The sequence below is a fragment of the Molothrus aeneus genome, chromosome 2 (assembly GCF_037042795.1).
Source record: "Molothrus aeneus isolate 106 chromosome 2, BPBGC_Maene_1.0, whole genome shotgun sequence".
In the NCBI taxonomy this organism is placed as follows: domain Eukaryota; kingdom Metazoa; phylum Chordata; class Aves; order Passeriformes; family Icteridae; genus Molothrus; species Molothrus aeneus.
This window is the reverse complement of record NC_089647.1, coordinates 100,495,348-100,522,582: the sequence shown is the minus strand read 5'-3', so window position 1 is coordinate 100,522,582 and position 27,235 is coordinate 100,495,348. Positions and strand designations below refer to the sequence as shown.

Here is a 27,235-nt window from a genome sequence, read left to right as displayed (position 1 = left end):
AAGAGTTTTGTAATTACTGAAAAAAAAATCTAAAAATATTATCAGATGTTCTGATCAGGATGTCAGCACATCATGACTGCACAGATCTCTGGTAATGCCATGCTCTGAAATCCTCTGCACAGGCACAGCTCCCTGCAAGGGTGGAACATGCCCCATACAGCAAGGAGGGAACTTGCATATGCCTTCCACAACGGTAATGCCCAACACACAATGCCAGTCTACCTCAAACCCTACCAAATCCACAGGGTAACTCCCTCTCCCCTTTCAAACACAATAGTATAAGCAATGGTCCAAGCAGATCCCTTGGCAGGGGCTCTTTGGCTGGTTTCTGCTGCTGCACCAGGCTTTGGAAGGTGGCTCAGCAGTGCAACAACCACCTGCCTCCCACACCCCACAGCCTGGGGCATCACTGCATTTTAGGGAACCAGGTGGGATGAGAGTGAGCATGAGGTAGGAGGACCACAAAGACTTCATTTCCCTAGCACAGCAAGGAAAGAGCAGGGCCAGGCTGGAAGTAGCATATGATGAGCACAAGCAGAGCAAGGACACTGCCCAGAAAGAACATGCAAAAAATGATGACACTGGATCCCCCCCATGTTACACTAAGAAGTTGTGCTCCCTAGGCAAGGTACATCCAGCACCTGCCAAAAGTTCTTAGTTGGGCTGAGTAAATGTCTTGCAGGTGCTCTCTGGCTGCAGGAGGGGCCAGAATGGGGAGGATCTCTATTTGCCCCCTATCCAAACCTGTTTTGGCTGGGGCTGGTGGAAGGAGGTGGTCAGAGCATGATGAGGAGAGGGAAAATGCTCACAGCCACTGCTAAGGCCACTCCATCCCTAAGCAAGGCCCTTTGAACTGTGCTATTTTAATTTCAGTGCTTACTTTTTACAATTGATAGGTCGATACAAAAACATATTAGAAACTGCACATCTTGAGCAAATCTCTCCTAGTCTATGTACATTTAGTGGCAGATCCTGACCTCTGGCAAACAGGTGTTTACATCAAAATCAAATCCTCAATAACTGAAACCAAGAAGTGCATCACAATTTGGAGGAACTACAGTGAGACAGGACTGGAGTACAATCAAACTCTTTTTTGTTTTCCCAAAGGCTCCACAAGCCCCTATTGATTTGAAATAAATGGCAAGCTGTCACTCTCAAAGCACGTGCATCAATGTGTACATACTAAGAGGTTTCTTAATGATTTATGTGAGTTGATGCCACATATGATCACAGTTCTCCTCCAGTGTCTTGACCTCCAGAGAAGGTAAACATGTAAAAACATAACCCTAACCCTCTGTTTAATTGCTTTTGAACTTAAAACAACCACATCTGTTGATTAAGGAAAATCACTCCATAATGGTACAATGTGTGCAGATCTCACCTTTTTTGCTGAACTGTTTTCTTCTGCCTGTGATGGGGGTCTGTTCATCTGAGGATGTAATTCAACCTCAGATGGTTGCTCTGTCTGCAACAACAAATCAGTCATTGCTACACCCAGAAAATGACTAGCAGTCACATAAAATAAAGTCAATGAAAGGAAATGTTACACACAAAAGAAAAGTTACTTTAACAATTCAACAGTAGGGAAAATGGAGATCTAGAGTGACAGCTGAATGGATGACATATGTCTTTTGCAGATTTTTAATGAAACTATATTCTTGCATTTTATTGTGCTGGGAAAATGGGAGAAAAGTTTTTTAGTGAAGCATTAGGAACCATGTCTCTGAATGTAAACAATCTAGTACCCAGAATTTCTTCTAGAATTATCATTATGGCCTAAATACAGTGAGAAAAAATAAGAGAATAGAAAAAAGCTAGAAAGACCTTGGATATGCCCTGTCACCTTATTATCACCTGAAACCAATGAAAATTCACAGGAGTAAGCCTCTGTCTTTGAACTTTGTGAGGCTGGAGTGACAAAGCCAGTGTCATACCAAAAATTCCAGCAAAGGTACTGAAAACACAAGTCACAAAAAAGCAGACAAGCCTTCCCTCCTCCCTTCTCACATTTCAAACAGAAATGCAGCTGAAAACCCACCACCCAGATCCACACATCTGCAAAACAAGACACCTGATTCCCCAAAATATCTGACTGAGAAGCAAATTAAAGCAGAGGATTAATCACTTGCTTTGCCTCTTATGAAAGATCTTTGCACCTTTTGATTTCCTCCACCAGGACAGGGCACAGCACCGGCGAGGGTGGCAGGATTTAGAACTGCCTGTCCCCAGGTGCACAGCAGCAAACACGGCATTGTAAACATGGTGTGGCTGTTTTCTGTCCAGAACTTATGGGCTGGCTCTCCAGGATGGGGAAGGCAGGTAGGAGCAGGAGGTTGAGGCTCTTGGCACTGACAGACAGTCAGACAGACAGCCTCTTCTCCTCTTTCCCAGCTTCTGCCAGGTTGGAGCCAGGCTGGCAATGGCCCCCAGGCAGCAGGGGCAACCTGCCATCCTGCTCCCTCCTCAAATGAGGCTCATTTCTACACAGGTGAAATCCTGTGTTTAAAACCAAGTCCAAGGCAAACCTCAAACTTTTAAGGGGCCAGGATTTTAGCCATAATAACAATTTGTTGCACACCAAAGAACCTAAATCACTGTTGCCAAGAGGTTTCTGCACAGGCCCACCAAGCTCTGCAGCAGTCACAAGTTTCCAAGTGCCTAACTGTAAGTTAAATAAAAACAACAGAAAGCACTGAATTTGGTACATTTAAAAAGGAGGAACTTTTCCATAGAATTTTTATTTCTTCCATAAAAGACACAGTAAGAGCTGTACAGAAAGGTGCAGGGGCAATGTGGTTCTGTGGTACTGCTCATTTCCAACCACACAGTATCAAACATGTGCACGGAGGAGAAAGTTTTGAAACCAATTTCTTTAAAACACATGTGAAATTCCTCAGGAGAGAGGGACTGAGAAGATTTCTCTCCCATCCTTTTTTGAGTGTGCTACATCTGCAGTGTTACCTGATGGTTAAAAAAAACCCAAAGAGCCCCTCACACTGTAATATTTCCAGTATTTGAATATGAATATCTTAATTTTTAAAAATTTTAATAACTACTGGATACATTTGAATTTTGAAAAGCTTTTTATATATTGAAAGTCTTCCTCTGTAAATGTAGATTTCTGGTCAAATAGAGTGAAATGGAAAAAAGCAATTTTTTTGTGCATCTATAAAAATCAAAGACCTTTAAAAGTCCATTGAATGCAACAGAATATTTCTTTATCAGCAAGCTGAATAGCCCATAACCTACCTGATTTCTACAGTAACTTTTTATATATTTGAAAGAAATGAAGGCTCTAAGCACTGCTAACAGTAGCCTGGCAAAGTCCACCAGGGTTTCATGAATGATCTGGGGATGGCAAAGCTCAAATAATGAACAGAACCACACAGTAGGTCTGGACCACATAAATTTGACGACCCATTCATTCATAGGGACAGCAAGAGTAAATTCAGCCCTTCAGAGAGATATGTAATACATATACTATAAAGTTCTCATGGTGTAGCTTTGCTGCACACCACGTAAAAGTGCCAGGGTACAGGAAAGAGAGCTTTTAATGACCCTTTAGTGACAGGGAGCACTAAATACCTGCCTTAACCTGGCCAGGCAGGCAGTTTCTGGTGCTCACAGTCTTGTTAGAGTCTACACTAAACCTTGCATCAAAAACAAGAATATATTAACTTATTCCACAGAATGGATAGGAAAAAAAAAACAAACCCTGACCAACTCCATGTTATTTATGTATAGATAAAAAAATGCAGCTTTGAAGAACCAGTTTGTTCCAACAGTGTAGAAGTAACTGCACAAATTGGTATTCTATGATGCCAGTTTTAAATAATCAGAAAATTTAAATCATGGTCAGATAAGGCACCTAGAGAGGAAAGAAAATTTAAAAAAAAAACAAACCAGAACGCAAACTTTTGCAGAACCATCCTCTCTTTTTTCCTTTCTTTTTTTTTTTTTTTTTATGGTCTCATTGCAGGAGGGTACTGTTTTAAACCAAAGGGAACTGGAAAGGAAAAGAAAGGGTAAACCTTGTGTTCTAGTGAAGGCAAATATAAATCATAGTCAAAATGTCAAAAAGGGTAAGATTTCAAAATCTGTGAGAGCAGGACATTTTTTGTAAGCTGGGTGCTGGGATGTGTCTGTCAGGGCCAGCCTGCAGCCCATGCTCAGGGCTGTGGTTCCAGCTGGCTGTGGCTGGGTCACTGGGCTGGCCACGTCTCCCTGCTGCCAGGACAGGAGGATTGCAAAGTTCAGCAGCCAGCGGTGCAGGGGCAGGTAAAAATAAAGAAATAGCTACATCTGGCTTAAAAAAAACAAAAAAAACCACCCAAAAAACCCCCACCAACAAAAAAAAAAAAACCCAAACAAAAACCAAAAAACCAAAACAAACAAAAAGAAAACCAAAACAAACCAAGACAAAAAAAACCAAACCAAAACAAAACAGAAAAAAAACCCAAAAACCCCAAAACAAACAAACAAACAACAACAAAAAAAACCCCAAAAATCGCCTAGTTCTGGTGATGCAGCTCCTGCATAATGAATAAAACCAAGCGACTGCCATGTCCCTAAAGCGCCACCTAGCGGCCCCTGGGACAGGCCACTTCTCAGCGCTTGGCACACGCACCATGAAAAGAAGGTTTGGTGCAGCCCACCCAACAAAGCCCTCTCTGGAAGGCTTTGTGCATACATCTGCAAGCTGATGTGTCCCCCACATGGTCCCCACACAGATTTTAAAGGAAAAATAACTCTTGCTTTTTCTTTTGGCAGAGGGATTCTTCACAGATTTCCTTCACTGATTTGGATGTGGGGTATTTGTAGCCTGCTGGTATTGGGCAGACAGAGCTTGACTCAGCAGTACTCTGGTCCTCTAGTGGAGTACAGGAAAAGGATGTCCTTCAGGAGCAGCTGAGGTGAATTCCCTTTAGTTCTTCATCATTTTAATATCATGCTTAGCATAGTGTGCCCACAACTCATTCAGAAACATGGCAATAAATTACCTCCCTCCAATCACAGAAACGTCTTAAAATTTTCACACAATTATTTTCGGGTTTAAATTCTTCACCATTGGTTTATTAATTATAAATTATGCAATATGGTCTTCTAAGGGAAACTCCATTTATGGTAGTGCAAAGTGCTTTGATGAAGGTGTCTCACATCGTCAGAGTGGAGTAAACTACTGACACTGGGAACACTGCTGTGCTATCTGGTATAGCTGGGAACACATACAGTGTTACAGGAGATGGGCAAAGAATGTTCCGGTCTTCTGCACTGCTTATAGTGCACTGCAGAGTCTGCAGACCAGGCCTGTGGGTATCTTGATTTTGGGAAGCAGGGTAAGACACCACAGAAAAGAGCGAGAGGGTGTTCTTATTCCAAATCTGCTAAAGAGATTCTCTTTGCAGAGACCAGTCCAATTATACTAGCAGACAGTGTCTCCTGTTTCCTTAGCACAGTTTTGACTTTTCTAGGAATAGCCATACCCTTCTCATTCTTCCGGGCAGAAGGTAGAACTGGCCAACAAAGTTTCTGTGCAATGGCCACAGATAGAGCCCAACCTGCAGCCTATGGCCAACACTGAGCATTAGAACAAATAATTCCTCATTGTTAAGAAGAGTATTAAGAGTTGCAAATGCTCATTATTTCATGGCATGATCCCTGAGCAGCCATTGATAATCTCCTCACCGCTCCATGTGACAATACTTAACAGTTCCTTTCTACAAGAATATGTAATGCTCACTCAAGCACTGAGTGCTTCGAGAGCCTCAGATGAAAGATTTTCATAACTGTAAGAGAACACAGTATTTTAACAACTGGTTCTTCACTTACATTTCCAGTTCTTTTGCTTTGCAATGTTGGATTATATATAGATTACACACCCACTTTTCAAGACAATCCGTAACTGATCTTCCAGAACAGAAGATCTACACCAAGTTTTTGTAATTCCAGTCACCTGATAGGAGTTCCTACCTTTTTTCAAGAGGTCAAGTCTACATCTTCAATCATTGCCACAATTCAATTTCACCCACACTTGTGCTCCAGGCTAACTTTACACATAGAAATAGTCCCGTTGTAGTCACTGGCACTACTCGCAGAAATTAAATTCTCTTTGTGCATTCATTGGAGTAGCCCATAATCATTACCTATATAGTGCCACTGCTTAGCTTTGCAAAAAAAGTATTGAGAACAGCTTATCTGTAAGGAAAAGTAGGCTACTAAATATGCTTAACACTCTGCATGTGCCCATTGCAATCTTCTATCATCTCTGCGTAAGTTCATTTAAGAGGTACTTTGCTCCTTTCTAAACACTCATATTTTTGTGCTTAAAGCCAATTTCTGGGAAGCTGAGACATCTCAATTCCAGTTTCTGTGAGTCTCCTGCATCCCACACTGAATCGTCAATTCTTTTTATTGCTTATTACAAAAACTGAAAATGGTAAAACAGAAAAAAAAAAAAAAACACAGGGATGCAAATGCAACAAGCTGCCAGGGTCTTAGTGTGCTGCCTGCTTTCTCAGCACTGTGCAGCCCTGAAGTTTTGATAAGCTTTTTCTTTCCCTGAGCTATCTGAGGGCTGGTGATAAGGTTGTGGAGAAAGGCAGTAAATACAAACAAATTGCTGCAATGTTCAGCTCATTCACAAGGAAAGAATAGGACCCAGATGGAAGCATTAACAATCTGTTTTAATACTTCAACTTCCACAAAACCAGATTAACGTAAGCTAGAAAGGATATGTGCATTCCACTAGAGATACAGGCATTGGGTTCTTAGCTTCTTTCTTTGTTGTTATGATAAATGTGAAGCCAAATTAAAAAATTGTTACAACACATTTTAATTAAGATACTCGCCTTCTTCCACTCTTCCAGAAACCTCTTTAGAAAGGATTTTACAGCATCCATCAACTACTCCTCAAATTCAATTTTAACTGTGCTACTTTCCACCACTTCTTAAATCACAATTTATTTTGTCTGGCTGTCTTAGATTTAATATATAATTTTCATGAGAGGAAGATAATCCATTTGTATTATATTAAAGTGGCAGATGGCAAAATCTTTCATGTTATAGAAGACTTTCAGTTTCATTACTGTTACATGCCCCTTCAGTACCTATTGCACGGCTTATACAACATATGTTCTTCTGCAGCCAAAACCAAGGAGATAATAAAAAAACCCCCAACCTTTCTTTGCACAATGGTTGTAAATGCAAGCTAAAAAATATTCCTTTCATTAAATATAAAATAGTTATTTGGGAGAGTATAAAATTGTATAAAATCATGCATAAAACTGCATGGTGCCAAAAGCAAAATATTCATTTTTTTGCAGGCGCAATTTTTATTTATGTAACAGAAAAGTTCCTGAAAAATTCAAGGTGTCCCGCCAGCACTTGAAAGTCCTCATATAATTTTGCAGAATAAAGGAATTCCTGAGTATTTTCTCCAAACAACCTTGTAAGCAAGTCCAACCTCATCCTCCATGTATCTCTGCTGTAGCCAAAGACACTGGTGTGGGGGGGACACCTGGACCATCTTCCAGCACAGAGCCTGCATGTGGCCATCCTGCCCTGGAGGCCCAGAGGTCTCAGCAGGATGGATGGGAGTCCTTCCCCACCTCTTGGTCTCTGCATGGGCACATGTAATTGATGGTTAAAAATCCAGCCTGAGCCACATTCGTGGCTCTCCACGGATTCAGCAGAATGTGGAGACATGTTAGTAGAGACAACTTTTTGAAATGGGTCCCAGTTTTCACTTGCAATTCTGGATGATGAATGGCCAAAAAGCTTCAAGGAGCTATGAAGTATCAAGTAACATTTGGAGAGCAGAACATTTCATATGTTAAAAAGAGTACTATCTTTGCTTTCCAACACCACCAGGGGCTGTGACTGGGCAGGGTGACCCACCCATCACCCCTTGCAGTGCTTCATTTCCAGGATATCACCAAATCAATAACATCTAAAGGTTACAATGGCCACTAAACTGACAGCTGAATTCTGAGCTCATGTAACACAGGGAGATTTTAATCTTCAGAGCTGCACTGTATTCAGGGTACTTCAGTTTGGTAATGTTAACAGCTGCCTACCTACTCTACTTCACTTGAATGCTTTGCCTTCACCCATAATTTTTTCAGTGCCTGTCAAAATTGCCAGCATGGAATCAGTGGGAAAAACACATCCCAAGGTCTCCAGAAATAAAAGTGCAGCACAAACCACTGAAACCACTGTGAATTTACAAAACCAACAGGCTTAAAATTGTGACTCTGGGAAAAGAGACCAGGAACATCAGTTTTTTCAGCCAAGATACACAGAGTTTTTTCCAGTCCCACTGTTTTCAAATTCCCTTATACAGCACAAGCAGGACTGAAGATACGCCCTCATTGTTGGACAGGAAGGTACTGAAATACAGTAATTTAAATACAGGAAAACTGATCTAATTGGGCAACATTGCAGATAGTTAGCTGATGTTGGCTAAAATCCTAAAGTTATATTTGCTTTTCAGTGTTCATCCATAATTCCTATTAACATAAATATGTTACAAAATCTCCCAGAGAAAGCAGCTGTGGTAAATGAATTCTGTAGGCTTAAAAGCCAACAGTAATAAAATATTATTTTGTTTTCCATTAGAAAAATAACAACAGGGGCTTATATGAAATGTGCATATATGTTTGGCTCCAGTTATTCATGAGCACCCGAAGTTATTTTCTATCTGAAATCTGTGTCACTGCAAATCAGCTGCATAGCTATTGTCTTCCTAACGTGATTCCTGCACCTCCATGTTACACAAATTTTCTCTGCACAGCCCTGGATCTGCACAACAGTTTTGGGGCCACCTTTATGCCATTTCTCCTTGATGACTTAAGTTTACTATCAAGTTAGGAACACAGGATGACTTACCAAGATGCTGAAACCCATTCTCTACAAGCCCAGAAAAAAACCACAGTAGTTATCTCCAAAAGCTGCAGGTTATCTGTTCTATATACTACAGCATGGCATGGGAAATAAGCAGAAGTAAGGCACTGCCAGTATCCTAAGTCTACAACAGCTTGTAGGATATGAAATATTTATGGCAAATAAAGTTGGGAAACCAATATGGATAAAATTATCCTTAAATCCAAGAAGCTACTGCAGACTTGCTAAATGTGAGATGTGCTACTAGAGATCACAGAAGATGTCAGTGAAGTTACACACAGCCTTAAGCACAAAAAAAAACCACTTCAAAATAACATATCAAAAAAAAACCCCTCTTATCTATGTGTAAGTGCTTTTCCATACATAATCTTTCCAAGAACTCTTTACAAAATTGAGGCAAAACTTGAATGACTTTTCACAGGAAAGCAATATGAATTGATGAATCTAATAAAAGAGTTCATTCTGCAACCCACAATGTCTTACTGTAAACATCAATTCAAAATGGTTTGGGGTGCAGAGAGCTTTGGGCTGGAATTTGGGTTAAAAGATCATGAACTGAAGATAATGAGGTATCCACACTATTTAAACTGGCCTTTTGTCCATCTTTATTTACTCAGGTTATGTACAGTCACCATAGGGACCTCAGACAGAAGCATCATGGCATCAGAGAAGTGTCTGGTGAAAGCTCTCAGGAAACCTTAAGCACAGCTTATGGACTGATACAAAGTCAATAAAATGCTGACTTTGGCAATGGAGACATCCTAAGAAGGAACTACCATAGCCTTGTAGAGGCCATCAAGCAAAAAGAAACACAGAGTTAAATCCACCAGCTTGAACAGCTGTCATAGAAGTAAAAAGAGATGCAGCCACCACCTGTAAAGGTGCCTGCCCAGCAGAGTGTGGAACAGCATGGGCTGGCAGCAGCAAGCTGAGCAGAGAAGCCAGCCCTGCTGCTATTTGCCATAAACTGGCCAGATCCTCACAGCATCCCAAGACTCAAGCCTGCCACAATAATCCTGTGCATGCCCTGAGCTGTGAAGTCAAGGCCACAACAGCATCAGCTGCATCACCTTGTGCTCTGCTCACCCAGTGATACAGTCCTTGTCCCTTGTAATACAGCTGCACTATGGAAGCAGAGTTGGATGTGGACATAATGTAGGAAGTTTGTGATATGAGTAGAGATGTTTGGCACACTCTGAATAACCAGTGATTCAGTAACTCAGCAAGGTTGATTATCTTGGAGGTTCTGACAGGAAAAATAATGTTTTCCTAAAGGCTGAAATAAATTCTACTAAAAAGCACTTCAACATAGGAGCAAAGTCAAGGTGCCATATTTTGCTTTCTGTATTCTGGACTTGTGATCCACTGAAATGTAACACCTACCCCTGGGTACCTGTCTTTTATGCACTTTGGTCTTTACATCCCATGAGCCCTTTAATCTCACTCTGAAGAGCCAGCTGGTTCAATCTGCTTCTCAGTCATCCATAGAAAACCATAGACCTCAGAAAAAAATTATTTCCCTCTCCTCCTCCATCAACTGATTTCCAAAGCTGAGCCAAAATAATCATAACATGAGCATACTTTAAGGTGCACAGCCACCTGAAATATGTATGGTTTGCTTCACTTCCAAGCTACATTTGTCATTAACAGTGCTTAACTGCAGGAGTACAGCAAAATGACACTAAAGTATGATTTTCAATAACATTGTTGAAAAATTAGTTAAAACAGAAATTTAAGGAGAGTTTGGTAAATCTTGAAATAAGAAAAAGCTGAATATGCAGTTTCAGCCTCATGGCTTTTCTTCAGGTCTAGATCCTGTCTCAGCTTTGAAAGCAGATCCCTTCCTCCAACTTCTCTGTGCTCTTCAAATCAAAGGCCCCACTGGACTATGGTAATCCATATGCTCACTATTGCTTATATGCTATTTGCAAAGGTCAGCTCAGCTGAATTATGACCCCATCACACACATTTCCCTACTCTCTGTTACCTGTATCAGAGAAAGGCATCCTTGGGGAAAAAATAAACAATGTGATGAACATGAAGTGTATTATGTTTTCAAGAACTGGTTTTAGATACACTTTTGAGAGACATAAGTACAACAGTATTTCGATGTTTGATCCAATATCTTTAAATATCATCAGAAATAAATTAAGTAAATGTAAGTGATGCATGTTAGCAAAGCATCAGCTGCATGTTCATTACTGAGCAGACAGAGAAACCACTCTTTTTTTTTCCTTTTAGAAATCAGACCTTTGTAATGGAGAGGACTGGATCAAAAATTCCACATGACAATCTTCTTGTGTTTATCATTTTAACAAGGTCCTGTATTCTGCATGTCCCAGTGTAAGATGAGCATTTGGTTCAGTATTTGGTTAGGAAGCTGCTGGACATGCAGAAACAAATTAAGTTGTCACTCCCCTGCTAAGGAAACACAACCTGATCACTGGACAAGAAAATGGACAATTAACAGAACCTTGCTTGAAACCAACAGTTTTGTTCTCTGAGAACAGGATTTGCTGTCTTTAGTGCTTTTCCCAATGGCAGCAAGAGGGCTTGCACTGCACTATGGGAAGCTGCAGCAGTGGCAGGAGGGCTGGCTTAGGTTTCAGCAGCAACTGCTGCAGGCACATGACTGGGACGTAGGGACCTGTGCTGTGGGATCTGGGATTGGGAGGTAGGGAGCTGTGCTGGGGATCTGGGATTGGGAGATAGGGAGCTGTGCTGGGGATCTGGGATTGGGAGGTAGGGAGCTGTGCTGTGGATCTGGGATTGGGAGGTAGGGAGCTGTGCTGTGGATCTGGGATTGGGAGATAGGGAGCTGTGCTGGGGATCTGGGATTGGGAGATAGGGAGCTGTGCTGGGGATCTGGAGAAGCCAGAGGGAAAAATTGCTCTGCTCTCTCTTTGTGTCAGACAAAGCAGGAATGTGATGGGAGCACTAAGGGGTGTGTGCTGGTAGCAGCATGGCTAATGCCATCCTGACTGGCATTAGGAAACATGCAAGCTCAAACCAGAGTGTTCTACAGTCCTCAAGGCAGAAACTGCACTCAGTGCTAGCAAGGGATGGGGAGAAGGAGAGCACAACAAGCTGCTGATGGAGCTGTGTGTGGCAACAAGCCTCTAATCATTTCTATCATAAGCACTGTGCAGTAAGAGGTGTTCAACAGCACACTGTTGAGGGTAAGCTCAAGTGATGACCATTATGGCCTACAGAAGGTATCTCACCAGCTTTTGGTAGGTAAGGGCTGTCAGCTCCCCTGTGGATTTGTTTCCTATCATACACTTCATCTAAAGGAGTAATACATGAAGCATATTGTGCCTAAGACTTAACATAGTCAACACCACAGAAAAATATTGTGATCCTCCATGATTTCCTGAAAGGCAAAGAATTACCTTGATGCAGACATGCATGATTATGTCAATTTGTGTTGTGCTGTGGTTGTGTCATGCTCTAAAAAACAAAACCCAAAAACTCACCCAAAATGCAAAATAAAAGCACACCACTAATGGTTTGAAACTTAACAACATAACTGACATGGCATTCACTTCCTTTCAGCATTATTTTTTTAAACCCATGGGTGCAACACACACTTCCATGCCACAGTTCCCTTAGCAGATGCCCTCAGCTTTGAAGCTCAAGAAGCAAATAGCAACAGCATGTATCAAACCCATGCCTTCAGGCATGAAACTCATTATAGTAGACTAACTTTGCTAGCCTTTCATTTACAGTTAGGTAAATAAAAGTTAGTGGGTACATGCAAGCTCCACTGCAAAGAGGTTTAATTAGTCTTTAATTTGACGCTGCAACACACTCGCCAGACAGACACAGGAAGGAGGACATGGAACTGCAAACTGCAGATTTCCATTAACTTGGAAGCAGGAACAACTGCTGTGTCCAAGCCAACTGGTGCTAACCACTACAATGGTAACATAAATAAACAAGTAACACACAGCAAAGAACTAAAGCTTTGTCCATACCTGAGATACGGAAGGTCGAGGGGGTAGTGCAGGTGGTGGTGGAGGCAGCCAGCCAGACCTCACAGCTGAACAGGGGGAAAAGAAGAAGATGATAAAAAACCCCATCCAAACCAAACTACTGTAATTTAATTCCAAATAAACCCAGAATTAATTCCCAGGATAAGTGGAAATTCCTCCTAGTGAAGAGGCAGTATACAAACAAAACCCAGACTTGATCTTTATTGAGCAAAATCTTGTTTGAAATAACCTCATGAGTAGTGAATGAGTAGTGATTTAATTGCTGTAAACCCCCAAATGTTATGATAAAAAGCAGAGAAAGAAGCCAGTCAGCCACAAACCCCATAGGTAAAGCAATCCAATTCCAGTTAAAGAAACCCAGAAACAGGGTCTACTTGTTCTTTGGACTTTGCTCTTTGTCATTAAAAATATTGCCCTTCTTAAAAGTGACACTTTAGCACCCAATGTAGACACTAGCATTCATTCTGGATAAAATACACTCCCTGACAGAGTACAGCCTTAAAAAGAAAACATCTGCCACAGAATTCATAGCACAGAAGCCTAAATGAACCAAAAAGAAATCCATTTCTTTGGTTTTATATTTTGTATTTGCATGCTAGTACTCCATAGAGGTATTTCAAAGGGAGGAGGAAGGCAAATCCCAATGGTTTTATCAAGCCCCTATAAGACAACATAATGTCAGCTTTGAGTTTGAGCCAGCAAAAAGGAGGGTAATCATCATGTACGTGTATGCTGTAATTTTTAGTTTCCTTAAAATACCTAAAATCCATTTGGGACAAAACTACAGGATAGATGACAGCTTCCAAAGGCAGCTGTGAGGAGGCAGAGAGGAGGACTAGGCTGGCACAGAGACATCAACAAGCACTAACTGAGTTACCCTCCCCAAGCTCCTGAATGCTCAGCACTTGCTCTGGCAAGGACACCAGACAGTCCATCTTGCACTGGTGTATTTTTGTGTAACAAAAAACCTCCAACAGTATTCAACTTAGAAATGCTCTTTACCACAATAATGCTAAGCAATCAATTACATTTATACACTTTCTATTTCCATACATATTTTAAAAAGACCACAAAGATCATTAAGAGCTGTCTTATAGCTTAGCCATTTACATATTTTATACACCAAATCTAAAAATGTCTATTTACAGCTCCAGAGACTTATAATACACTGGTGGGATTTTCCATTTTCTCCTTTATCATCTCCTGTATCTTATAAAATGAAGCCTAATATGGCACACAATACCAAAGAGAGAATTAAAACAACTAAAACAGAACTGAAGTTATGCCAGGGAACCACTAACACACCTACAGGTGTAAGAGAGATTTGAAAAAACAGTCATCAGGATCTTTCTTTTGCTTTTAATTAGTTCTGTTTATAAGACCATTGCAATAACAGCATGATGTAGTAACTACATTTTCCATCTCTCCCATGCAAGTGATCTTTAGAAAGGAAGAAACATTCCTTTCCTTTAATCTGAACTTCAGGTTGTTACTTCATTTATCTGGGCACTGGCAGTGGCTTTGGCTTGTTACAATATTTGAAAACAACACCCAGCTCAGACACCACATGCTGGAAAAGCATCTCCTGAAGTCATTGGACATACTGTGAAACTCCATGAGTCTCTTGGGATTTGGCCCACAAAATTCCAAAGGGAAAAGTAATTGTTCCATAAAATAGTCCAATGAAAAAAAACTCATCCCCACACAAAAAAAGCCACCACACAAAACCTTCTTTAGCTTTCAAAATGCAACATATATGAATCTAGCATTAAAGAAGTTAGATGCTTACAACATGTGCATTTGACCCAGTTTCCTCTTTTTAATCCTAAAAATTCTAGCTTAAGCTACTCATGAAATATTCATAGAATTCCTGCTGTTGCAGAAGATCTTTGGCCTGTTGTTAGAGGGAAATCATGCTTATGTGAGCACAATTACCAGCAAAAGTTAGCTGACTTTGGAGGACTCGTAACAACTTACAAAAAAAGCCCCAAGCTTCAGCCTTCTCTGGTGTCACTACCCTAAAAGAGGGCAGTAAGAACAGACACTCGTGGGTTTTCATGTGCTTTGGAGGTGACTTGTACTCTCCAGCTATTCCAGAATAGCCTGGAATAGGGCTCTTCTCTCCTTCCTGGGACAGTGCCTGGCATAGACCAGCTCTTGCTGTCAGAGGTGGCAGCATCAATTACCTCAGAGCAAACACAAAAACAGGGGAAGGTCTGTTTCCAAAATAAAAGCAAGTACCCTGGGGCCAAGCAGCAAACAGAAAAATAGACAAATGTGCTTCCAGGTGCACACTTTAAGAGATTGGAGAAGCTGATGTCCCTGGTCTTTGAACACAAGACTTCACCTTGTGCAGAAGCCCAGGGAGCTGGATGGGCCTTGCACAGCTCCTCTTGCTATTGAGCAACTTGCTGGCATTCAAACCAGGCTGAGCCACAGAATCATGGAACAGTCTGGGCTGGAAGGGACCTTAGAGTCAATCAAACCCCCCTGTCACGAGCAGGGACATCAGACTGCTCCAAGCCCCATCATAAAAGGCAAACCCTACAGAGAGCACTGTGGAAAGCCCATGCAGGTACCAGTAAAAAAGATCTAAGTATCCATATCACATGTATTCTGACAGCATTTTCATGCACTAGTCACTCCCACAAAGATAGTGTTCTCAGTTCAAAAATCATGGCTCTCTACTCAGCATGTTTACATTTTAAGACGGATTATCTGCACGGAAACCTTCCAAGACCACTCTTCTGCCCTATTTTGGCAACAACAAAGGTCTGACAGTACTAACATGACACCACACCAGATTAAAAAAACAGGTTTTCCAATCTGAAGGTAGATTAATATTTTAAAACAAACAGCAGGCTGCAATTGTATACCCTGAGAACTGGTCATGCCATCTTATCTGACCACTCTGCCTCCAGCCTCCCTAGCAGACAATGCTCAGCACTGAGTCATTATCTGCGGCAGTGAAAAATGACAATCCTAGCAACAACTCAGATAAGTCCTTTACTTATTTGATGTAGGAAGAGAAGATGAAGGAAAAATAGAAGCTGTAACAGCCCACACAAACCTATGGAAGCAGGTCTTTAAGTCACCAGATACAGCAGCAGTGGAGAATCCCAAACTAGAATGAACGAGCCCATGGGATTCTTTAGAGCAATATAAGAGCAAGGTGCTGTACTTCTCTTATCCAATGACAGTCACTTAAGCTCTTGGTTTTCAGTATTGAAGGAAAAAACTGCCATAATACACTGAGCTTCTGGATGCTTGCTATTTTTGAAGATTAATATTGGAACAGCAGCATATAAAACTACATTTCCTGAAATATTTCCACGTCAGATATTTACTATTAATTCCCTACATATGGATGACATCTTGGCATTTTTCAAGTGGATGCTACAGTACTGTTGGATCAAAGGAGAGCATGGTTGCATGGTAGATTTCCATCAGTTTATGCTGCTTCAGAGTCCTAAGCTCCCAGAGCAGGTTTAATGAAACACCAACCAATTAATTTTATCAGGAAGCAAAGGGAGTAATACACTGAAATCAGCTCAAAAAGATAAGCTAACAGAATGAATTATTCTTCTACTACTATTCTATTCCCAACTACCTAAGGCTTTCCTCAGGAAAGCCAGCATTTTCACTCTTCCACTATTCTGGAGAGGTTTTTGAGATACTTTTCCTGCTTCTGTTGCCAAAGGCAGAGCACAGAGAAGTTCTGTGTCTAAGCTGGTTTCTGTTTACCTCCTTCTTCCTGAACTTCTATTCTTGTTCAGTGAAATTAGTACTTGGTTATCCCCTAACACTAACACCATTCTTTGCACAAATTCATTTATTTACATTCCTGACAGCTTCATTAGAAAGTGATTGTGAAATAACCATTTCTCAAGAGATCTGATTTATTAATTCTCACTGCTGTGTCTAAAAAAAAAAAAATACCAAAAAACCCAAGCCAAAAAAACTGCAAAGCTGTAGCCAGGAATATAAATTTAATAAAGGATTATAGTAAGGTGGTTGTGAAATACCACCGATCCAAGGATCTGTTTCAATAATTCTTGCTAATGTCTCCTCGGAATGTAATAGCATTGCAAAAAACCCCCCTGTTTTAGACTCCTGACATTAACTTTGTTACCAGGTTTGTAGAAATGCTCTAGAAAGCATTGCCAGTGGCAGAATGACCTCTCTTCTCACAGTTAGTTTTGGGAACCTGTTCAGCCAGCAGTTTCTTGTGTCACAGCAAATGATGCACACAACTGATGTTAGAGACACACACTCTTGTGACAAGTCTGTTTCATGTGCTAACCATACAGAATGTTATTTGTACCTTGAGTGAGTGGAAAATTATCCATGTACTTTCCAAGTAATTAGGAAGAGATAAAGCCAGGCCTTAAGTAATTAATGTTTTTGCACTGTGAACTCACAGGTGTGACCATTTAGGACATTGTGTGCTAATGTATCTGATGGGTCACTTCCAATTGAAATGAGCAAAATATTTTTTTGTAAATATTCTGTAGTTCTGAAATTCTGTAAATATTCTGAAATTCTGTAAAACAGATTTTTTTTTAAACATCTATTTTCTGGTTTACATCATATATCCACAACATCTGTATTTTTACCTCCCTGTCCCTCATTTTCCTTAAACCATTTAATTTTCTAGTTACTGTTTTCTCTACCCTTTCCTTTTCAGTGTGTTTCTATCTGGGGACTATTTCTCCCTCCTCCCTTAAACAAAACTATCCAAGATTTTGTTGTCTCACTTCACGTTTAGCTTCATTCTCCACCCACAGGGAGGCACAGTCCCTCCGCCTACCTCCTGCAGATCCATGTTGCCAGAGCTTCTCCCTTCTGGAGACCTGGGGGGCAGAGCTGGGGGCTCCAGCACTGGCCATCTGTGACCACTTCCAAGGTGGACACTCTCAGAACAGGCACATGGGAGGCAGGAGGAGCAGGGGGCTGCCAGGGATCCCCCCTCTGGTCCCTCCTGCAGCTCACAGACTTCTTGGGGACATCTCCAGGGTCTTCCCCACAAGGGAGGCACCCTGACCCCTGTTCCACATGAGACACAGCAGATCCTGTCTTGTTGAACCTATAAAGCTGTTCCATGATGGATGAGCATTTTTTAACAGAACAGAGTAACCCCCATGGGATCATGAAAAATGTCAATGGGGTTGGTAGGGCTAGTCAAGAGCATTTCAACCTTCACAATTTTCTGTAAAAGAGTTTTTGGATTAAAATTTAATTTTTAACAACCTGCAACAGGATGAAAATAGACTGCAAATCATTCCTCAATCCCTGAAAGAGCTAAGCTTAGATAAATGGGAAAATATAATTTTTTAAAAGTTCAATTCATTCACATAAATTGTAAAAATAGCAGCTACAGTTGAAAGGCTGGTAAGAATCACCCCAGCAAAGTACTGTCCAGACTCAGCCCTCAGATATATATAAAAAAATCTAAAAATGCAAAAATATGTTACCCCATCAGAAACCTATAATGCAATAACTATTCATCCATATATATCCTCACTATTTTCTCCATCTTATTTAACCTTAATTGTGTTCCTGTCCAGTTGGGCAAAGAAGTTACACAGTTGTAAACATATAAATCCTTCATAAGAAATTCTAAAAGGGTGACAGGCACAAAACTCTTCCATTCAAATCAGAAGGAAGATATGAATATTTTATTCAGAATAAGCTCAGTTCAGTAATCAAATATATTCTGAAAGGGAATGGGACTAGAAAAAACCAACAGCTCCAGTACCAGATCAGGGGCTGAGTCCCAAAAAAATAAAATTTTCTGATTCAAGAAAGTATTTTTGCAGCATTTATTTTAAAAATGTATTTTGTAGAGAAAAATACAAATAGCAGCTCAATTTTTGTTCTCTGTGCTCTATGTATAGGACATTTTTAATTTAAATTTGTCACAACTCATACAACCATTTACTCACATGACTCTACACTTCTAACTTGATTAAGCTTGCAATATTAGAGCTCTTGTGCACTATGCAAAAAATAATTTGTGAAATGTCGTATTTGGTGAGGATATTTGCCATTATATTTTCTCTAAAATAAAATTCCTTCAAAAGTAAATTTTCATCTTCCTAATTTAATGTTTAATGGTCTGATTAATAAACAAAACACAGTAACATGCAAGACAGTACAGCATTACAGCACAAACAAAATCCCAAGAAAATAGCTGGATTTTACTAAATCAAGACTAATGTAAAAGCAACGAGAAGAGGGAGTCCTGAAAATTAACTACTTAATTAAATTCAGCCCTGAAAAAATAACATTACTTTTCTAAGTTCCCCCTTGTCACTCTGGCTTTCAAATAAATTTTTTAAGAAATCTGTACTTTTGGTAATACAAAAACATAACTTCACCACCTGTTAATAGCTTGTCTCTAGCAACTACATCTTTCAGACAGCTAACCTCACTGGGCACAGACATTTCCTAGCAAATACAATTAAGGATAAAAGAATACAGAAGATAATACAGTAATCATGCTTATCTAGGTTAATTTTTGTAGATTTTTTTGTATTCAGTTTCATGTACACAAAAGGGAAAGTCACTTGCATTTGGCTCACTAAGCTAAAAAGACAATCTAGCTGAAAAGATATTCCTGAAAACAACTGGGACAACAGTATCATGGTAACTGTTTGGGCTTGTTTGTATCAAAACATCTATGACACCACAGCAACAATAATTTTAATTCTCAAAATCCTCTTTCCTACACAGCTATGAACTGTTTCATTTTACATGTAGACTTAAAACCGTTCAGAAATACAAAGAATTCGACTTAGGCAAATATAAAAAAGCTAAGATATCTCAATATACATTTAAGTATTCACAAATCCCACACCTGGCAAACAAAACCCACCAAATCTGTAAGCTAAAGGAAAGGATGTGCTAATTGAATGGAAGTCTGATGAAGTAAAGAAGTAATGAAAAGTCTTCTTCAAAGGTATGAAAAAGAGGGTAAAATGCAATGCTGAACAGTCTTCCTTTAGCACTAATGAAAATGAGAGGGTGCAGGAAGACAATTGTTCTGATAGAGTCTTAATGATACAAGTACCACTTCAGACTGCTTGGGAAACACCCATGTGAGGGAATACAGGAGTGATGTGGGGACACACTTATGTCACTGATGGGAATGCTGATGCACACCAATAAATTCTATTCCCTCGTTCCCTTCCTGTGAACACCAAATTAGAACAAACAGGACGTTTTCTTGTCTGGCAGCCATCACTAGCCCAGCAATGCCAAGTACCATTTACAGATCTGACTGTAGTCAGGAAAACATCATTTGTGACAGAAAATACTGCACTTGCATAAAATGTTTGCTGTGTTTCCACCTGATCAAGTGTGGAACTTAACACCTTACATTTTAAAAGGGAGAAAAAGACCCCAAATACTAGCCCCTTGTTGCTGGCTGGAACTAGCACCCCAGAAACAGAGAATCCAAGCTACAGTGAGTGTTTCCTTAGAAGCCTACGTAAAAAATGGTGCCTGCATTCCACGTGTTCTTCACCACAGGAACAGCCACAGCAGGAGGTGAGTTTCCAAAGCAAATGAGTGCCGAAAACCTCCAGTCAAAGATTCATTTGTAAATAGTTATATGGCTGTTTTGTTCAATCTGCTTCCAGATAACACAAAACTACACTGTTTATGACAAGCTTGTTTTTTCATCAAAGCAAATTCTCTTTTCCTAACAAGTATCCTTTGTTCAACAGAACTGTTAATTAAAAGTAGTTATGCGACTCAGAAATGAAACTAAATGGGAAATAAACTGTATTTCAGAGGGAACTGTATGAATCTAACAAGACTCAGACTGTTGTCACTGCCCAGAAGTAAATTCTTTATTGGCTGTCATGGGTAGCAAACATAACTGAACAAAACATCAGAAGACAATGCACGCATTTTCAGGTTTTAACACTCAAACTGAGACTCGCCCCAGCCCTGGAGCTCCCCCAAGGCAGACTCTAGCTTACTGCTGCTGTTGAGCTAGAAGGTGGCTGGGGCTCTGCTGCAGGATCTCTGGGCTCTGAGCTGCCCCAGTTTTGGCCCCCTCAATAGCCAGGTCTTACTCTGGGAGCTCTTGGCTTGTGTCTGACTGGAGACTGGGCTAGGGGAGAAATGAAGAAGTAAACTAGGTCATGTATGCATTTAAAATGACATTTTTGTTTCTACTTAAAACCTGCTGTTGTCCTTCCAGGAATGCATGAACTAGCCAAGTATTTTCTTAACATGAACACAGGCCAAATGCCAGAGATTACACATTCAACAAAAAGAAATACATTGAGAATGTAGCAGCACAGGATTTTTCTCAGATGCTAACATAAAGACTACATGAATAAAAACAAAAACAGAAGAGATTTCTGTCTCTTAACAGAAATTCGTTTGGATATTTCAGAAAGGTGTGCCTTTCAATAAGTTCTCATGCTTTTTTATGTCTGTCCTGGGTAACACTTGTTGCAGCAACCCAGAGAAGTGCAGCTATGAAGTATGAATGAAGGTCTCTTCTTCCAGTCCAGTTACCCCATAATGCAATAATTTTAAAGCACATTTTTATGACTAATCCATTGCTGGATATCCCAGCCATCACAGATAAATATTCTGTGTGTATACAGGCCAGGAGAAAGGCATAAGATGATTACAAACATTATATAGCAAGAGTAAATGAAGAACAAAAACCAATCAAACAAAAAAATCCAGTGCCTACAACAGAGATTCACCACAGTCTTTAACTGAATTTACTTGAAATATTTTTCTTTTTCTGACCTTTAAAATGGAAATAAACAAAACAAATTCTTCAAACACAGATGGTTTTACAATTAAAGAAATTATACCTATAGATCAACATGACCTATGTGGAACTGAAAACAAAACTCAGTACTAATGAGCATTCCTTTGTGGGTCTGGAAGCAGATTATCCACCAATCTCCCCTAACTACATTTATTCCTGAACTAGAATTAGTAGGACAAAAACTAATGCACTGCAATAGGATTATTCTAGTCATGCTGAATGTACACAGACGAACAGAATATCCTAAGTTGGAAAAGACCCACCAGGATTATCAAATCCAACTCCTGGCCCTGCACAGGACACCGCAACAGTCACACCATGTTCCTGAGGGCATTGTCCCCATGCTTCTCAAACTCAGGCCACTTCCCTGGGTAGCTGTTCCAGTGCCCAACCACCCTCTGGGTGAAGAACCTTTTCCTGATATCCAACCTAAACTTCCCCTGACACAACTTCAGGCCATTCCCTTGGGTCCTGTCACTGTCACCACAGATCAGAGATCAGTGCCTGCCCATCCACTTCCCCTCACAAGGAAGTTGCGGAGTGCAATGATGCCTCCCCTCAGTCTCTTCTTCTCCAGGCTGGACAGACCAAGCCACCTCAGCTGCTCCTCATACGGCTTCACCTCCAGACCCTTCATCATCTTTGCAGCCCTCCTTTGAACACTCTCTAATGGCTTAATGTCTTTTTTATATTGTGGTACTCAAAACTGCACACGGTTTGTTAACTTCCTCAAAAGAAACCACTTTGTGACTTTCAAAATTAACTATTTAATTAACATCAAAAACAAGATGTTTATTTTCATTCACAGAACGACTTCTTCTTCAAGAATTTACATTCTTCTTTCCTTTGTGTTCCAAGCAAAATTTAAACCCAAGTTTATTTCCTTCCAATTTCCTTCCAGTTATAGTTGTTATCTGGATTCCAAGAAGATTTGCTGCAGTAGAAAATGTGAACTTGGCTCTGTTTGTGGTTTTATTTTGATGTATAACAAAATCAAAATTAGAGGCACCAGATCCCTCAACAGGAACAAAGAAAATAAAGAATTACTGCTCTGTGTAAGGCAAAAAAAAAAAAAGTTTATTCCTATTGAGTTTCAGGGATCAGCACACATAGCAGGACTCTTGAATTCCCTCTAGTGTTTGCACAAAAAAGTCCCATATAGCAAGAGGTAAAACTCTTTTCTACTCCAAGAACCACATTAGAGAGCCCAGTTAAACATTCCTTGACACAGTCAAACCTTGCCTTTCTTCTGAAGCATAAGCATGATGTGTTTAAGCTGGTCCTTGAGTCAGATGATTGGTGTGCAGCACACAAACCTCTGGTGTGCTTCAAGGACACTGCTGAAGCACAGCCACGCTGGGTGACTGCTGCCCTGAACAAACAGCTCCTCTTCCCACTTCAAGGCAAGAGGCACACTCAAAGGGTAACGTGCTGAAAAGCCATTTTCTTTCAGTTCACCCCAGCTACTAGTCTACATTTTCTCTCTCTCCCCTTTTGACATGCACTCATGTCAAAAGAAATTACCCTTTTTTAAAACTCAGAGTGGCTTCTGATTGTTCTCACACATATGTTAGGCTAACATCAAAAATGTTTGCTTTCTTTCTCCCAGTTTAAACATTAAGGGTTTTCTTCCTGCTTCTGAACTACAAAAAATAAATAGTAATAAAAATCAATTATACTCTAGTTACTGATGAGAGTTGTCTAAACAGCCAGACTAGTTATAAACAGTCACTGATGACAGACTACCATATGTTAAGCTTCCCATTACTGTGCCAGAAAACATTATAATCACCTTAATTATAGAAACAGTGATTTTTCCCCTCAGTGGCAATGTAACACAAGCAAGTGCACAAGCAGAACTCCTGTTCTGCAGTGCTTTACTGTCTGCAGCAAAGGCCAGCACATGCACATATTGCCAAGCATTTCTGCAAACACATCAAGTTGCCAAGCACACAGCTAACCTGAATGGTCTCAGAAGGAGCAAAGAAAGCCAACTTTACCTTGTGCGTTTTGCTGAAATATTTTGTTTAGATCCAAAGAGGAAGCTCTGGAATGTGATTTTTGTGGCCTTGGAGGTGGAGTAGGGGGCTCTTCTCCCTTTTTCATGGCATCTTCTATTGATGTGCTAGAATAAGACCTAAGGAAAAACATGTTGGAGAAAAGCAGAAAATATTTTATTTCAAAAATTAATTTTAAACAACTGTAGTGAATAGTACCTAAAATTACACTGACCAGAAGTCAGGTTCATGGTGGAAATTCCTTGCCCTAATGACTAAGAGCTCCTCTTATAACAACACAGATTTATTTGGCAACAGAGGGAGCTAAGCATGTGGAGAAAGGAATGAGTCATGCTTACAGGGCTAGTATTTTTTAAGGCTTTTTGTAACACAGCTTGAGGCCTTCTTATGTAACTTTGCCAGCAGGATAATTGTAGCAACTATTCTGAATAAACCAAAGTAAAATTCCCCACATACACCCCTTGGAGTTTCTGTTGCCTTTTCCAACTGCTAAGGTAGTGTTTATACAGGTATAGATTCAACCCATCTCTTGCAAGTATGCATTTCATAATTTGTGATATTCTCACTAGTAGAATAAATTTTTAACTATTAAAATAAATTTTCCATAGGAAAGAGTCACCAAATTGCACAAAATCCAGAAAAAGTGAATGGCTCCAAAGTGACTACAGCTAGTCAAATACATGGCTCAGTACCTCTTTCCAGGCCCTCCCACAGCACATTAATCCCAATGTGGTGTGATGGATTTGCTGAGAATTTTGATTTTGCCAAATACTGTTCAATTTTTTCAAGTTACGAGTTTAGAAAAACCAAGACCAAGCAAGACCAAGACTCTGTTCAAAATGAGCACTGGCAACATGAGATGTTAGACTTACTGTCACACTGCATGTCAGGGCAAGACCAAAAGCTAATGACAAATGGACCATTCTTTTTTTTGCCAAACAGGTTTCTAATATCCAGTGCCAGCTGTCCAATTAAGAGCATATTGAGCAACATCCTATTACCCTCACTCTCCAGGTCCAAGTTTGTCCATTTATGAGCCACTTTACACAACTACTCATAAAAAGCTAATGGAGATTCTCTGTCTCCCTGCTTTACCTCCTACAACTTTGCAAGACTCCTAGGTTTTTCCACTCCATGATGAATTCCACATAAAATCATCACTTTTACTCCTTTTAATGCAACATCTTAATTCAAGTCCCATTCAACATCTTCTTTAGGGAGATGTTTATCAGGATTTGATATTCCTGGTCCCCTTGTTTTCTGATCTAGCTCCTCAACTTTTCTCCTACTCAGTCCTTCCTTTGCTTTTTCTAGAACTACTCTTTTTTTTCCTCCATAAATAAACAAATTTCTAACCAAACGTATGTATCTCCCCAGCTGGGGTTATGTGTCATCATCGAAACATAATAATACTATGCATATCATTTGGATTGTTACAATGAGAAGTAACATCCTCTTTCCAAGTCAATAACTCACAGTTAGTAAACAGTACATGCACATAGATGGCTTTCCCAGCAGCCACACAATTTTTCTTAAAGGAGCCTGAATCACTGATTTATTCCACCCTCTTGTTCTGGTTCTGCCAGAGACAAGACTTCCTGATTTACTTCTTTCTTTAATAGGACTGTCAGAGTCCTCCTCACCCTGTGAATCAGAATTTTTAGGACCCACCAGAGGAGCCACCAACAATTTCTACTTGTTCATTATCACCACCAAGTTTACCAGATTTACTTTCCACACCACAAATTCTTTCACTGTTTTTGTTTTCTCAGTTACTGAATATATTCCAATCTGGTTTTGAAGCCCATTAATACACAATTTTTCCTAACATCTCAATCATTCTTTAAAGAGAAAAATAGATCTCTCTAGGGTATTTCATCCCATTTCCAACAAGCACATCAGGTCTGAGTTAAAGGATGTGCTCAAGCACCTTTAGTCTCAACTTCTGCATTGAAGCACTGACATACAGTCAGATGTGAGACAGCCACATGTGACAGAGCAGTCACATTCAAGTGACTTTTTCTGAGCTTGTTTAAGCATTTAGTGTTCTATGTATTTGTGCATATTTTTTGCATATTTGCAATTTAGTAACACAGCAAGAAAATGTAAAACTCTGCAGAAACTAAAAAGCTTTGGCTAGCAGCAGAAAAACAGCACACAAGGCAGTTCAGCCTTCCTGAATATAGGTCCTAAGAACAGAGGATTTCAATCCTCAATCACCATGCTTATAGCTGATCCTCTCTTACTAGCAGGCTTTGACAAGACTGTAAGCAGACAGCTTCTGATTATACTTCATTATCCAAGCAAAAAAATCCCAAGCAGAGCCCTCTAACTAGCACAAAAAATAAAAAGTTTAATGTGAATTAACAATATGGCTACACACCAGTAGGTGACAACCAACCCAAGATGTAATCCATTTATACACAGTGTTTTCTGGCACAGGTTTCCCTTTCCTTTCAAGCACCCAAATTCAGCAGTTGTCATTTCTAGCACACAACAGTCCTGAAGTCCTTCCATCACACACCAACCAACCACAGCCAAACATGGATGCCAATAAAAGAATTCACTCACCCACAGCCGAGAGCTGAGCTACTACTGCTATTTCTGCAGTGCCTCCCTCCATGTGAACATGCAGTGCCTCCCTCCATCTGAAATCACCGTGCAGGTTGCAAGAGCATGGAATGAAGAACATGCTGAGGATGTTCCCTGCAATGGGGTGGTCCCAGCTCTCCTGCCACAATGCCCCTGGGGCTGGGCTGGAGGCAGTCACCCCCTGACAAGGCAGCAGGGCTGGGCAGATAGGCAAAACTTCCAGCACCTTATGACCAGAGATCATGGGGCCTTAGTGCAGTATTCATGTAGGGTCTATAGCTTACAGATTCCTTCTGGTAAATCTGTCTGATCTGAGCTGTACTTACAGCACAACACCAATTTAAAAAAAAAAATCCAACACCAGTTCTGATGCCTGGTATCTAACACCAGAGGAACATATGCCTTTTCCTGAAACAGCAGTGAAAGCAGTACCTGGATCGTGGTCTGGCTCTGAGTGCATTAGGTTCTTGAGCAGCTGGAATAGAAAAGAAAAAAGAACTGCTAAAACATCATATTTTAAATAAATGTCTTTAGCTGCAGAATCAGTGTCCATTAAACATGTGAGTGTTGCAAATGGGGATGTAAGAGTATACTCATCTCACATGAGCAATGGGGATTGATTTCACTTCTCCTTCCCCTTTGTTTTTGTAGTGTGTGAATATCCTAAGAATTCAAAAGCCAACATGTAGTGAGAGCTTTACCTTTTCAATTTGGTTACCAGAATACAGGAAGAGGAATAGGCCTGGTAGCTCTGACCTGTAGTCATGGATGTAGTTGTGATACAGTAACGTACAGAACAACATAAACTTTTTATAAAAAACATCTTGTTCTTAGTCCACAACTCTTAATCTATTACTTGCCTGCTTCCAAAAACACAAAGGTTTATGTCCTTCCTAAATACTTTAACTCATTAGCATAAATGTACA

At 40.2% G+C, this 27,235-nt stretch overlaps 1 protein-coding gene across 1 annotated transcript in view; it reads right to left on the bottom strand.

The window, feature by feature from the left end:
* The window catches only part of REPS2 (RALBP1 associated Eps domain containing 2), a 96,170-nt gene that overhangs the window by 9,203 nt on the left and 59,732 nt on the right, over positions 1–27,235 (bottom strand). Inside the window, exons 12-15 of the mRNA XM_066545393.1 lie at positions 26,742–26,784; positions 23,700–23,836; positions 12,879–12,943; positions 1,382–1,465 (exon numbers count right to left, since the gene is read on the bottom strand). Of these exons, the coding sequence (XP_066401490.1) occupies positions 1,382–1,465; positions 12,879–12,943; positions 23,700–23,836; positions 26,742–26,784 (329 nt within the window). The remainder of the gene's footprint in view (positions 1–1,381; positions 1,466–12,878; positions 12,944–23,699; positions 23,837–26,741; positions 26,785–27,235) is intronic.